The 14,203-nt window shown below is 55.1% G+C and overlaps 1 protein-coding gene across 6 annotated transcripts in view; it reads right to left on the reverse strand.

Annotated features, from left to right (window-relative positions):
* KDM2B (lysine demethylase 2B) overlaps window positions 1-14,203 on the reverse strand; it is a 113,992-nt gene that overhangs the window by 68,552 nt on the left and 31,237 nt on the right. For 4 of the 6 annotated variants that reach the window (XM_061141963.1, XM_061141962.1, XM_061141965.1 and 1 more), the window contains exons 7-9: window positions 9,851-9,944; window positions 8,426-8,579; window positions 814-929 (exon numbers count right to left, since the gene is read on the reverse strand). In XM_061141963.1, the coding sequence (XP_060997946.1) occupies window positions 814-929; window positions 8,426-8,579; window positions 9,851-9,944 (364 nt within the window). Of the gene's footprint in view, window positions 1-813; window positions 930-8,425; window positions 8,580-9,850; window positions 9,945-12,624; window positions 12,682-13,334; window positions 13,541-14,203 lie in introns of those variants that run through there. The other 2 variants (XM_061141966.1, XM_061141967.1) reach the window with 2 other exon arrangements.

Genomic DNA, 14,203 nt, shown 5'->3' on the forward strand with positions numbered 1-14,203 from the left:
CACTGAATTGTGCACTTTGTGTGTGTGGATTACATCTCAATTAAAAGGGAGAAGAGACATTTGAATAACTGTTAAGAATGAAGAAGTAGGCCTTTTGTGTCCTGGTTTCCCACTCTCAGACCTGTCTCAGATGCAGGGGGCATTGGGTCAGTTTCCGGCATGGAAGGGCCAGTGATTTTCAGAGGAAACTTGTGGAATGGGAACAGAGTGGAGGACCCAGGTCAGGTGTCTGAGCCTCGGACTCTGCTCCTGGGGCGCGAGGTGGGGGAAGACTTTCTGTCAAGAAGACAAGAGACCCCCCCCCAACAGCAGCAAGCAGACACTGAGACGGAGCTCAGAGACAGTCCCCCAGCGGACTCACAGATCGATACTGGCTTCTTCAGGGTCCCCCCATGTTCAAGATCTGAGCTACTTCCCAAGGTCCTAACCCCGCTCCAAGCTACCAGCACAACCATGAACCACCAACCACCCCCACCCCCACCCCACTCCCTTGCATCCCTTTATACACGTGGGAAGAAGGAAGAGCCAGGGTTCCTGACATCTCACGGTGCTTTCTCAAGAGATACTTCCTCTTCGACAAGGGGGTTTTGGGCACCACGGGTCTGGAGGTGAACAGAAACACCCGGGGCTCTGGGTGGAGGCTCTCGTGGGCACCCCCTGCCCCAGAGAACCAGGACCAAGACCCGGCTTGAGGCAGGGAACTCAGGAGGGACAAGGGGCCAGGAAGGACTTTGGAAGGACTGCCCCGTGTGCCCCGAGGACCAGGCAGAGCTCAGGGGCTGGCACGGTCACAAGAAAAGGAAGCCGCCTCACCCGCGTTCTGTCCTCGATCTCGTAGATCCGCAGCTGCATGGGCACGTTGAAACTGTGCAGGATGTTCCCGCCGAACACCAGAGAGTCTACAGGAGTGTAGACTGCATGGATCCAGCCTGGGGTGGGGAAGGGCACAGAAGGAAAGGGTCAGCAGCTGGCCCTGTGGTAATACCCCAGTAGGCCTGCACATAGGATTGTGTGGAAGGCCCGGGTGAGCACCCGAGGATGCTCAGGCTGTGTGATGCAGATAGCCGAGCTCCCAACTGTCCTGGAGGACCCAGACCTGAAGCCCCACTGGACCACTGCAAGCCAAGACCCCTGGCTAGCTCAAGTCCAGCCAAGGGGGCAGCTACAGACCAGCCTCTTGTCCTGAAGACCTTGGTGACAAAGTGTTATGAAAAACCCGACTGTAGATGCCAAGAGACAGGCTGTCCCCTGCCACTGCCAGTCAGAGAGCTGGAAACCCCTCCCTCAGACTACTCATACGGCCTGAAGCCTCTTCTGCATCATTCCAGCGATGCCTCATCTCAGAAGGAGTCAAGGATTACTCAGGGATGGCTAAATCACTGATGAGAAGACTGAGGCACAGCAAAGTGAAGTCAGTTGTAAGGATCGGAACGCAAGGAATCAGCCCCCGCGCTTGGCCCATGACATGATGGCTAGAGACAAAGCAAGCCGCCTAACTCCTCCAGTGAGTAACTAACCCATCTCAGACTGATCATGTTCTCAGAGTTCAGCAGACCTCCCTGCGGCTGCCAGCTACCACACTGGACAGTGCAGAGCTGGGGGAGATGGGGTGTTATACCCCACTCTCCTTAACAGATGCTGAAGCTGAGGCTAAGAGAAGGTAAGTCACTTGCTGAATGACGTCACAACTGGTGAGGGACAGCATCTCGGTTTTTAGACGCTGCATCAGAGGCTTAGCACAGGTCCTGGGAGTCCCGGGAGACAAGCTGGCAAAACACAGGAGCAGAAGCAAAGAGAGAAACAAGCAAGACAGAGGCAAAAAGACAAGGACAGGGGACTCCCAGGGAAAGACAGGATCAGCAGAGGGGAAAGGGGACACACGGGTGACCTGAGATTCTGAGCCTTCTACCCACAACCTGAAGCCTAACTCATTTGCTTGAAGGAAAATTACAGAGGCCTCCCCGCCCATCCCTGAGCGGGAGCAGATCCAGCCTCCTTCTTCGGTGAGCTGAACACGCCAGCCCTGAGTCAGGGTCAGCGGCGGGTGGCCACGGCTGCCGGGAGCAATGCTACCACCTGGGAAGAGAGCCCGGAGGCTGCAAGGCCACTGCCGGCATCTGTGTCGACACTCTGGGCGGCTGGCCCTCCCCTGCTGGGGACAATAGGTGGGACAGAGCTGGTGGCACGCGGGCTGGGGAGGGCAGGGGAACCCGCCAGCTAACGGCATGGGAGCGAAGGCTTTATGTAACCCGGTTCTGCTGTTACCTCCCGCATCTCCGGCAGCATCTGTGCCAGCCAGGTGTGCCCTTGTGGCGTGTCCTGGGCTCCTTCCCTGCCCCCTCCCCCACTCCGTGCAGCCTCCAAAGCCACAGTTCCCACATTTGCTTCAGCCTCTCCGCCTCAGCTGTGGACCAGCTGATTTTCTCAACTGTACATTGTTTTGTTTCTACCAAGCAGAGCCACGCTGTCTGTTATGATTGTGGTTACCACCATCAGCATTATTTAAGCAACACTTCCCAAGGCTGGGACCTAGGACAGGGGGACTCAGGCAGATACTTGTGGTGGGGTGAAGCCCAAATGGGACAAGGATTCCTGGGTCCCCTTCCTATGCTCCACCTCCCACCCTACGAAAGCTCATGCCCGGAGATGGAGATTATCTCCAGGGCTGATCTATCAGGTGGCCTGGGGCACCTGACTGTCCCCACTCCTGGCCTCCACGTGCCTGTGTGAAATGAGGAAGACCACTGCTTCCCTTGTGAGTAAGAACTCAAACCATGTAAGCAACTGCTGCTGATATTCACTGAAGTCTCAGCCATCACGAGGGCTTCAGAAAGAACAGCGGCCACATGAATCTGCGTTCATCAGCCCTGGACTCTCCCTTCTGGAAAGGCAGACACACCTGACTTACAGCTATCCCTCTGATGTGAGAGGTGCTATTGCGGGGCTGGTGGGGGGGGCGGGGGGCGGTGAGGGCAGGGAATCTGTGCTCTCAGATATTCCAAGGGTTCTAGAAGCTTCTCTTCACTCTCCTCTCCAGGCCAGTGCCCTGCAGGTGGGTCGGGCAACCTTACTTGGATTAGAGTTGCTGCCCAGCTCCTCTCCCCAGCCCTTTTCACATCTTAAATGCTTGTTCTGGGACTTCCCTGGAGGTTCAGTGGTTAAGACTCCACGCTTCCACTGCAGAGGGTGTAGGTTCTATTCCTGGTAGGAGAACTAAGATCCCACATGCTGCGTGGCACAGGCAAAAAAAATTTTTTTAATAAAATAAATTACCTCTGAACGACCAGGGAGGGGAAGTAATAAAATTCAGAAGTCCCATCTGAACCCACCCTCCCGATGGCAACTCATTCACTGCACCCCAGGAAGCACCAGGGAACAGGTGTCCCCAGACTGGCAACTGTACCAAGGAGACTGGCATCTACCTCCTGCTTCTGGGCCAGAGTCTCCAATCTCCAACAATATGAAGGTAATAACAAAGGCTATTCAGGCCAGGCAATGGGAGACAGATCCAGTCATGGAAGGAAAGCAGGCAACCCAACAAAACCTACTGACAGGTGTGTTCTCTGGGACCTGAGGGGCTGAGAAGGCCAGACCCACAGCCCAGCCACTCAGGATTCGGAATGCAAAGGCCCTGACCCACATCTGTCTATCTCAGTGGCTACTACAGGGGTATGTCCACAGTTCACAAAACTCAGGGTGCCTCCCAGAGGCCCATGGCCTGCTGCTTTCAGCAACATCCATGAACACCCTGTTTCGGGCCAGGCCCAGGGCTGCGCACAGCAGCTGCCAGCACGGCCTCTCCATTCCTGGACCTCCTCGCTGGTACCAGGCCATGGGCTGCATCACAACCAGGGGTGTGTAGAGTTTGACCTGCCTGTGTTATCACAACAGGGAAATTTCACAAGGCTATCTGAATTGGCTTCCACTCCAGATAAATGGGCTTCCCTGGTAGCTCAGACCATAAAGAATCTGCCCTGCAATGCAGGAGAGCCAGGTTCAATCCCTGGGTTGGGACAATCCTTTGGAGGAGGAAATGGGAACCCACTCCAGTATTCTTGTGTGGAGAATCCCATGGACAGAGGAGCCTGGTGGGCTACAGTCCATGGAGTTGCAAAGAGTCGGACATGACTGAATGACTAACACTTTGCTGATAAATGAGACGATGGCCCCCCCAGACCCCATTCCTACCTGGGCCTAACTGGCTGGAGCTGAGCAGCAATCCTCTGGGCTGCCAGAGGCCTCCACCCCAGCCTGCTTCACTGTCCTTCTTTCTCTGCTTGCTCTGTACCCATTTTACAGATGGATCATCTCAGGTCCGAGCCACAATACACTGTTAAATAGCTGTGAGTTACTGTTTTCTCAGACTGGCCCAAGTCTAGGAAATGCCTGGAGCTACTATGAATTTTACCACCAGGCAAAGATGACTGACTGAGGGAGTCTTTCCCAGGCGCCTGTACTGGGCTCCACCATCCTACTGCTAGCTGGCTGGCTATGCACTCACGATGGAGGAAATCTGTTTCTTGGCCTCCCCAGCACCTTTCACACTGCCAGGTGGACCCTTAAGAAAGTCTATTAAATGAGCACACAATTATCCCCAAGTCACAGAGCCAAGAAGGGGAACCAGAGCCCAAGTCTGCTGACCCCCAGGCTGCAGGAAACCAGGTGGGATCTGAAACCAGACACACTTGGGCTCCCATCTTGCCCTGTCACTTATAAACTGTGTGACCTTGGACTAGTGTGTTCACTTTTCTGGACCTTAGGAACCTTCACTTTTAAAAAGCAGGTGGAATGGGACTTCCCTACAGAAGATGAGGATTCAATCACTGGTCAGAGAACGAAGATCCCACATGCCGCAGGGCAACTCAGCCCAAGCGCTGCAACTAGAGAGCCCACGTGCTGCAACTAGAGAAGCATGGGGGGCAGTTTCCTTATGTACAAAGAACTTATGTACATAAAAGGATCATTACTCAGTAATGTAAGATTATTACTAACTACAGTTCTCCAAAAGAGGACCTGGACATAGGTCAGATCAAGCAAAGGAAAAAGTCACCAGGTCCACTGCTGAGTTCCAACTCCAGCTTTCCTTACTCCCAATGATCAGACTGAATCTTGGGGATGCCCGACCCACTCTGGACTCTTGACTCTGTGTGGACTGGCGAGGCCATTGTAGTCCCACCTCCTCCACCTTTGAGAGCTGGCCAGTTCAGCGGGACAGACCCCAGCCCCTTTATCTGGGTCATCTTACTCCTCGGTCACCTTCGACAGTCTTCCTCTTCCAGGCAGCTTTCCTGGACTACCCAGGAAGGAAGTCTGAATAACCACCACCTCTGAAGCACAGCCAGCACCCAACCCCTTCACCCTCAGACAAAAGAAGGCTCAACCAAGTCTCACAAAAATATCATTACATTTGACATCTCCCTCTCCCAACAGCATCTATCAGCTTGCGCAGGGCTGATGGGGAGGGAGGCCTGAGGCCAGCGTGAGGCTGAACACGTCTGAGGTCACCTGAGGTGAAAACCCAGGTCAGGGGTGGGAAATGCCAGAGTGAGACTCTCCACTTTCCACACCTAAAAGCTCACGTATGCAGGGGCGGGAATCCCCAAGGCCCTCTCTCCCCAAAGCCACATCCCAGCTACCACAAATCTCAGATGTGTGTTCGCTTCAGAGGGTATGATGCTAGCAAGAATCCCTGGGCTCCCGTGAGGACCCAAGATGCTCAGTGACCCCAAAACTCTGGCCCTTTAGTTTTTACAGTTTGGTAACAAAACAAGAAAAATGAAGATGGTATAGTCTCATAGACTCAAAACTAGTGACTGTTCTTTATTCTGGAATTATGTACGGTCATCTTTTTTAGTGTCAGAATAGTCTTCCTTTCATAAAACAACAGCACAAACAGGTGACAGGTTGTTGTTGTCATTTTTAAGTAATGCCCATATTTAGCAACATTACAAGGTTCATGAAATCAATGCCTGGAACCACATGTACACCCTGCCCCTGAGAAGGTGACAAATTTCAATTGTCTCTATTTTTCTTCCCAAAAAATCCAGGAAAAAAGATCCTAGAGTCTCACTCAAGACCCTTAGGGCCAGAAGCCTTTGCTGGGATCTAAATAGATTCCAGCCAGCTGCAGTTCAAATCCACATCTCTTCTTTCTGCCTTCAACACACAGTCATACCCCAGCTGGGGTTTACATGGCTGCTTCTTGAGACCTTTTCCAATCTGCCTAAGTCACCAAAATTAACACCCTTCCCATCCCAGATCTGGGGAAAGCGATGAGCCACCTCCCAGTTCAGCAAAAGACCCTGTGAGAAAAAGGCCTGTCTTCCTGGGAAGGCTGGGAGGCGTGGACTCAGGGGACAGAGTTGGGAGGAATCTTTTTTTTTATGGCCACACCACACAGCATTTGAACCCGTGCCCCCTGCAGTAGAAGGGTGGAGTCTTAACCACTGGACCACCAGGGAAGTCCCTAGGAGGGATCTTGAGGGTCTCAGAGCTCAGCCTCACCCTGCCCCCATTGTAGAGATGAGATAGTTGAGACACAGAGAAGGGAAAAGATTAACCCAAAGTCACAAAGACAACAGCAAGGTCAAGAGCACACCAGCCTTCCTTTGATTCCAGCAGGGCCAATCCTCCAAAACCCAGAGTGGCCCTGAACCCACTGCAGAATACCACCTCCTCCCCGCCTCTCTACACCACACCAGCCAGGGTATGCTCCATAAACACTGCCCACCAACTACAATTCCTTCCTGTCTCAAGCAGGGGTCCCGACCCTCCCCAAGTCAAGCAGGTCCAAAGATGGATCCGGGGCCCTGACAACAAAGTTACCCCCACGAAACCCTGCCACCTCCGAATCCCAGATTTCCTGACCAGTGAAATCTCTGCCCAACTTTCTAGAAGAACCCACGTGTACAGGTCCCACACCCCCATGGCAGGAACTATCACCACAACCACTCCTTCAGTTGACACTACAGCTTGGTCCAGACCCAAGGCCAACTCCAGTCCAACTCTCAGAAACTTAAGTGTGACTATCTTCTCCATCCAATGAATCTTATTGGCCTCAAAGGATATGCCTGCCCTAAGATCCACACTTACATTCAGCAGCAAATTCTCTGCAGGCTCCTTGGCATATAACCTCTACTTGTATACTTCCAGTGATGGGGAGCTCAGTGCCTAGCAGAGCAAGTCAGTCCAATACTACTTGGCGACACCTCTTCTTCCAGATGATCCTTCAACTGGCTGACAGCCATTACCATACATCTTCATTTCCGCAGTGAAACAATCCAATTGCTCCTTCAAATTGACCTCAGTTCAGTTCAGTTCAGTTGTTCAGTCGTGCCCGACTCTGCAACTCTCTGTGACTCACCTGATGTGATATCCAGACTCTTTTCTCTCTCTCCAGGTTGACTTCTCCTCCAAATTACAACCCACAAGGAACACAATCAGGTGGCCTAATCCTCTCACTCACTCTTCTATCCAGTGGGACTGTTACCTCCCCTATGCTGGGTAAAATGCTTCCACTAATGCAGTCTACGGTGAAGGAAATGGCAACCCACTCCAGTAGTCTTGTCTGGAGAATCCCATGGGATTGCAAGAGTTGGACATGACTTAGAGACTAAACCACCACCAAGGCAGCCTAAGGGTCCCAGGTCCCTGGCCACATCCACTAGTGACTCAGCCTGTAACTGGCCAAAAGCCCTCAGCCCATCTCCCAGGAGATGTAGGCAAATAGGTCTTGGCTCACTCAGTCCTCACTACTACCCGGTAAGTCTCCCATTTTACAGATGAGAACACTGAGGCACCAAGAGGTTAAGTCATTTCCAGGAAGTCACAGCTGGTAACCATCAGAGAAGGAATTTGAATTAGGGCGGGGTATTCTGGCCCCAGGGCCCGTGATCTTAATTACTGCCCTCTGTAGTAGTTATGGAGCTAATTATTTTCGGGGGAAGGGGAGAGTCCAAGTGCAGAAATTGACCTTGAGCCCAATTACATTTCATCTCATTCTGCAGGAAGGAGGCTGCCACTCTGGGTGCATTTCCCTCTACCCAGGCTTCCATGGGGTCTGTCCTTCCCCTGGACCAACCCTCCTCTTCCCCCTCCCCAGCCCGTAGGGTAAAGTCACCCCTTCCCTCCCCACAGGACCACCCTCATCCTCACTATCAGAAATCTCAGCAGGACTTCTTAGAGGAAGGCATTCAAACTTCCCCAGACTGGGAGGGCTCTGGCTTTCTCCCAGAAGAAAATCCTAGCCCTCGGGCAGGAAGAAACAGGTACGATGTGAGAGGTTGTTTTTCCCCTGCAGCCTGAGGCCTGCTTCTCTTGGAGACTGCCCAAGGCCAGGAGGCCCAGAAAGACCCCATCGCCTGGCCTAAACCCCTGGTCACAGGAGGCTAAGAGACAGCCCAGTGCCAGCCTCACAGGAACCTACCGGAAGGGATGAAAAACGTGTAGCCCTGTTTCAGCTCAATTCTTTGGCATCGCTCCACACGGTCTCCCAGGAAGATGTCGCTCTGTTTGCCTGACAGCACCCACTCCTCATACAGTGCCAAATTGTGCAAGGTTGGAGGTATCAGCCAAAAGATCTTCGGAGGGAAAGGAAGCAATCGGTTAAAGATCCAGGCCAAAGTCTCTGATTTCTTCCAGGCTCTGCCACCAGCCAGGAGACAGCCCCACCTGCCTGGGAGCGGAGAGGATGGGGGAGGACCCATTCCCGCGGATCCCTCTAGGACCAGGCTCCCCAAAGGGTCTCTGGAGGGGCAGGGAGGGCTGTGCTGCTGGTCTGGGAGGCCTCCTGCCTGCCTTTAGAGAATCTTCATTCCAGCTGAAACACCAGGGTGGAAAGACTTTCTAGATTGGTTAGAACATTCTTTCTCCTGAGCCATGGGCTTGTAGGGGGTGGTGGGGTGAGGAGAGGAAGGGGGATTTAAGTTGTATGATAAAATGGCCAAATAAATAAACCCAGCTTGTGCTTGCTCTGGAGAAGGAGGAAAAACATCTGGAACCAAGTGGGGTGACTTTCTACCCAGAATTTCTCCCAACATGTTTGGTTAAAACACATGCACATGCAGACCCAGAGGAGCAGGACGGCACACACATATTCTCAAGGAACACCCACGCCCATGCAGGGACCCCTCCGTTCCCACGTGGACAGGCACACAGCGGCAGACACAGCAGGAGCATCCTGAACACATGCCTCACCTCCTTTCCCTGGGTGATGTCTGTCCCTCATGGAAAATGTTCTTGGAGGCAGGTGGTGCCAGCAACTAGACTTTTGAGTTAAAAGGTCACGGTGCTGGAGCTGAAACTATAGCTGGGGGAAGTGAATGCTGGGGGGTTCTTGGGAGCCAAATCTGGAGTTCTAATGTGGCCTGAGATGCTTCCCAGGTGGTGCAAGTGGTAAAGAACCCACCTCCCAATGCAGGAGACATAAGAGACTGGGGTTTGATCCCTGGTCGGGAAGATCCCTGGAGGAGGACATAGCAACCGATTCCAGTATCTTTGCCTGGAGAATCCCGTAGACAGAGGAGCCTAGCAGGCTATAGTCCATGAGGTCACAAAGAGTCAGGACTGAAGCATGCGTGCTCCTAATCAGGCCTAAGATGCTTAGGACATTGATTGGACTGGCTGAACAGGGGTGAATGGGTGATCAGAAGTGATGCAAAAGAGTTGACCTCGATCTTTCCCTCCAGAAAAAGACACAGAGTGAGGAGGTGGCCCCAGGGGACCAAGTGGCCCTCAAAGTACTCACAGGGTGGGGGCTTGCTGGGGAAGGTGGGTGGAAGGAGAAAGGTGAGAGCCCCTCCATGCACAGTCAGGGATGCACAGAGATTTGAAGAGACTCAACTCAACTCACCTTCCCACCCCGGAAAACATGGTACCAAACGGAAGTGCCTCCAAAGTCGATGTGGAAGTCAGTGAAACAACCCTTCACGCTCATCAGACAGTACCTGCAGCACAAGAGTGAAAAAACAGAAAAAACAATTCAGTGCCTGAATCACAGGAGGTAAGCAAAGAGTTTCAGAGATGCTTGACCTGCTGCCCTTTGATAAACGCTGACGCTGGGGAATTTTCTTTTTTTTAAAAACCCAAACCTAATTGGAGTTCCCCACGGGGGAAGCCCCTGTGATCACCCGTGATGAATCTCGAGCATTGGCTACCTGCCCCCAAGGCTGGGGGAGGCATCTTTGTTCTCAGGTTCCCGCCAGAGAAAGAACTGGCAACCCACAGGCCACTTCGTCTCTTCCTTGCAGACAGTTTCTACTCTTGCCCCACCCCCACACCTCCTACCCAAGCAAGAGGCTTCCTTTCTACTCCTTCCAGCCCCTGTACCTGCTGTTCTCCCAAGCTGCCAGGCCCCTGTGCAGCAGCTGGGCCCCCTGGAATTCAGTTGTAAACCACCTGCATTGCTTGCCAATTACTAGTCCCCATTCATCTCCTCCTTCATTCAACAATCACTGACTGAGAGCCAAGCAATGGTCCGGCCCAGAGCTAGGAATGGCACTTAGAGAAAAGCATAGACCCCTGACCTGAAGGATGAAACGCTCTTACTGGAACACAGCCCTGAAAATGTTAAACGGCAAGAGAAACTGCAATTGATTGCAAAGTAAGCAATGCAGCTGAAAGTACAAGGGTATCAGCCGTAAAAGACCACAGTGTTCGATTCCATGTATGAAATGTCCAGAGTAGGCAAATCTAGAGACAGAGAGCAGGACAGTGGTAGCCAGAGGCTGAAGGAGGTTGGGGGAGGAAATGGGGAGTGACAGCTAATGGGTACTGGGTTTTGTTGTGGGGTGACAAAAATGTTCCAAAATTGATGGTGGTTGCACGACTCCGTAAACATGCTAAGAAACACTGAATTGTACACTTTAAATGGATGAATGGTGTGTGAAGTACATCTCAAAAAAAGCTGCTAAAAAAAAGTCAAGTGGTAAAGACCCTAGGGGTAAGATGGTGGAGAGGCAAAGAGGGAGGGAAGGAAGGAGGGAGAGCTTGGCCCTTAGAGGCTGGGACAGAGGGAGTGCATTTGGGAGAAGAAAGCTGCCAGCAACACTGCTTTCTGAGCTCCAGCAACTGCCAGACAACCCATCCTTCCTTACTCGGTGGTCTCCTCCCTCCTCCCTCCACTTGCTGCCCTCCTAGGGGTAGGCAGAGCTCAGGAGGGGGACGGACAGGCTTCCAGGTCTGGGCCTGGCAGATGGCGGTGCCAGGGCCCCCTCCCTCCCACCTACCCCTTCCCACAAGAGCCACTGTTGGGGGCAGTCCCCCAGGGCTCATGCTCACACACCCTGGCACCTCCAGAGGCCCGCACACACATGCTTACCCCACTGACCTCTTTTCCCCGCTGCACTTTGCTTTTCCACGGTTTTGGGGAAGAGGGGAGGAATGGGGCGGGGACGGGCAGGGAGGAACCTGCAGCTGAAGAGGAGATAATGGGGTGGAGAGGAGAAGGGGGGCGTGGGGCAGAGCTGGTTAGGAAGCTGGAGGGTGCCAGCTGGCCCCTCCCTCTGGTTGCCTTTTGCACCTCACATTCAGGTGGACTGGGGCTGTCGGCAGTATGCAGGCGGCGTGCCCCGCGTCCCTCCTCCGGATAGGCTGGAAGGAGCCTCAACCATGTGTCTGCAGGAGGCTGACAAATCAGAAGGCCTTCCCGCACATCAGAGCCCCGCTGCCTAGCAACCCCATCGGAGGGGTGTAGTTGACAGCGCAGGACGCAGCCCAGTCACGAAGACAGGAGCGGGCTGCGGTGCTGGCGCTGAGGCTGTTAAAGTCCCAGCTCCAGCTCCGGCTCCACACCCCACTGCCTCCTCCGAGCCCACCCTGCCGGGTCCCCATGCCGAAGGCCTGGGTGTTTCTCTTCTCTCCAAGGAACTCAAGGGGCAGGGGGTGCTGAAGCCCCCACCCCACCCCCACCCCCATGGGCCACACTGGCCTCTTCTCTCTAAGCACCACTTCAAAATATTAGTCCTCATTTTCCTAAAACCATCTCTTCCTCTCGATTTTCTTTTCTTTTTTTAATCTAACCTTGATTTCCACCTCCTCCAGGCCCCTGGCAGAACAGTCTAGGAAAAACAATTTAAGTGTTCGTGGGATGGAGCAAGGCGAGATGCTTCCTTTGGCCTGCAGCTGGACACTCTCCCCGGTGCCCAAAGCAGAAAAGAGAGCAGTTTTGCCTCCTGGGCTCCAGATCCAAGCCTGCTTGGTCAAACAGGTCACCCACCTCAACCTGCCCATCTCCAGCCCCAGCCCCAACCTCCCCAGCTAGGGTGGAAAGGGAATCCCTTGGAGCTGCGGCTGCTGCGTGCAGGGGAAAGTTCTCCAAGTTGAGCTGGTGTCTGCTCTGCCCTCCCAGTCACCCTCCAGCATCCTCTGAGGCCCCTCAGAGCTCCGGGGAGCCACTTCCAGACCCGCCTCTCCAGGAGAGGTCCCTCCTCCCAGGTCCCTTATTTCCAGGCGGCCGGACCGACCCGTCCCTCCTGCCGGGCAATTGCATGCTTTAGGGCAGCCCAGGGAGCCGGGAGAGGACCGCTTCGGTCCTGGTGCTTGCAGCCTTCGCCCGCCGTGCTCATCCCACGTCTCCCCCCTCACTCCGGCTTCTGGCTCTCTCTGGCGTGACGCCTTTGCACTGACCTCTAACAGCTTCCTCTTCCAAAGCACACCGCAGTCACATGGGCATCCCGGCTCGGTGCCACGGCCGCTAAGCTCTCGCGGCGGCCGGCCAGCCAGCCTTGGTTCCGCCTGGGCCGCGGCCGCCCCCTGCCCGGAAAGCCGCGCCCCCCCACCCCCGCCCCACCGGCGCGGGTGATTTTCTGTGCAGGACACCGTCCAAGTTGGCGGCTGAATATCAGGCGCCCCCAAGCTAAGCCTTTGGGGGGTTCCCGCCTCCCAAGGCTCAGGCTGGTTGGGGAGGAGCCTGGAAGGTGGGGGCGCTGCACCTGCAGCACTAACTTTGGGGCGCTGCCTGGGGTCTGGGGAGGCGGGGCAACCCCACCTCCCCACCCCGCCCTTTTCCCTCCAACTTGGTGAAACTCCCCCAGCAGCCCAGGGGGCGTCCCCTCGGGCAAAGGTCTGGCGCGCGGCGGAGGGGGGTGCCTGGAAAGCTGGCACCGGGTGATGGGGCTGGAGGCGATGAGCGCGCGCACGCGTGCACACACACTACACACTTACACGCAGCCCCGGGAGACACAAAGAGCCGCTCCGCGACGCCGGCCGTTCAGCCCGCGGGCGGGAGGCGACCCACACCCCGCCCCGGCGCGCCCCGAAGGAGTGGGGGCTCCCGGGCAGCCCGGGGCCCACGGGGCGCCGGGCAGGGACACCCGCCCAGCCCCGCCCGCGGTTACCCTCGGCGGTGCGGCTCCTGGGTGTCCCCTTGGGCGGTGGAAGCTGGACGCTCGCCCGGCCCCGGCAGCCAGAGCAGAGCACCCTCCAAGGCGCAGCCAGGCCCCGGTAGAGAACCGCGAAGCCCTCGCTTGCTGGCTTCCTTCCTTTCTCAGGGAGCTGGGCGCAGCCTGCACTCATCCCCGCGCTGAAACTGAACACCCGCGCGGCACAGCAGCCACCAGGGAGGCGGAGGGAGGCCGCGGCGGTGACAAGGAAGCGCGCCAGACCAGCGCCAGGGGACGCCGCCGCCGCCCACGGCCGCCCCCTCACCCGGGCTGGGTGGGGGCACCAGGATAGCTCTCCCCACCTCTGTTCTACTGGCAGGCGCCCGGGGACTCCCGCACACACGTTCTCAGGGAGTGTGGATGCTATCCTGCTGTTGAAGGCGACGACCCAGCAAAACTAGCTTCCTGAAATGCATCCATGGGGCAAAGCTACAGGAAGGGCCAGTGCCAGCAGGTGGAGGGCTTGTCAGATCCCGGGTGTGGCAGCCCAGGGACCAGGGAGGCTGCTCTGGCCTTAAAACACACTGCCAGTATGACTTTGGACAACCACTTCCCCTCTCTCAGCAGGATCCTTGTCCTGAGGGCAGGGAGGGGACCTGAAGTTCATTTGCAATCTAAGATGCTCTTGCAGCCCTTTCCCTTATCTGCCCCCTTAGTAGCTCTGTAAACCCACATCATAGAAATCCTGTGGAAATTCACTGAGATAGACATTTTGATGATTAATCCAATCTTCACAACAACCCTGTAAGGTCATTCCTAGGATTGTACCCATTTTACAGGTGAGAAAGCAGAGAGGCTCAGAGGTAGTGCCTCACCCTGATCAC

Source organism: Dama dama, chromosome 5, assembly GCF_033118175.1.
Source record: "Dama dama isolate Ldn47 chromosome 5, ASM3311817v1, whole genome shotgun sequence".
Taxonomy (NCBI): domain Eukaryota; kingdom Metazoa; phylum Chordata; class Mammalia; order Artiodactyla; family Cervidae; genus Dama; species Dama dama.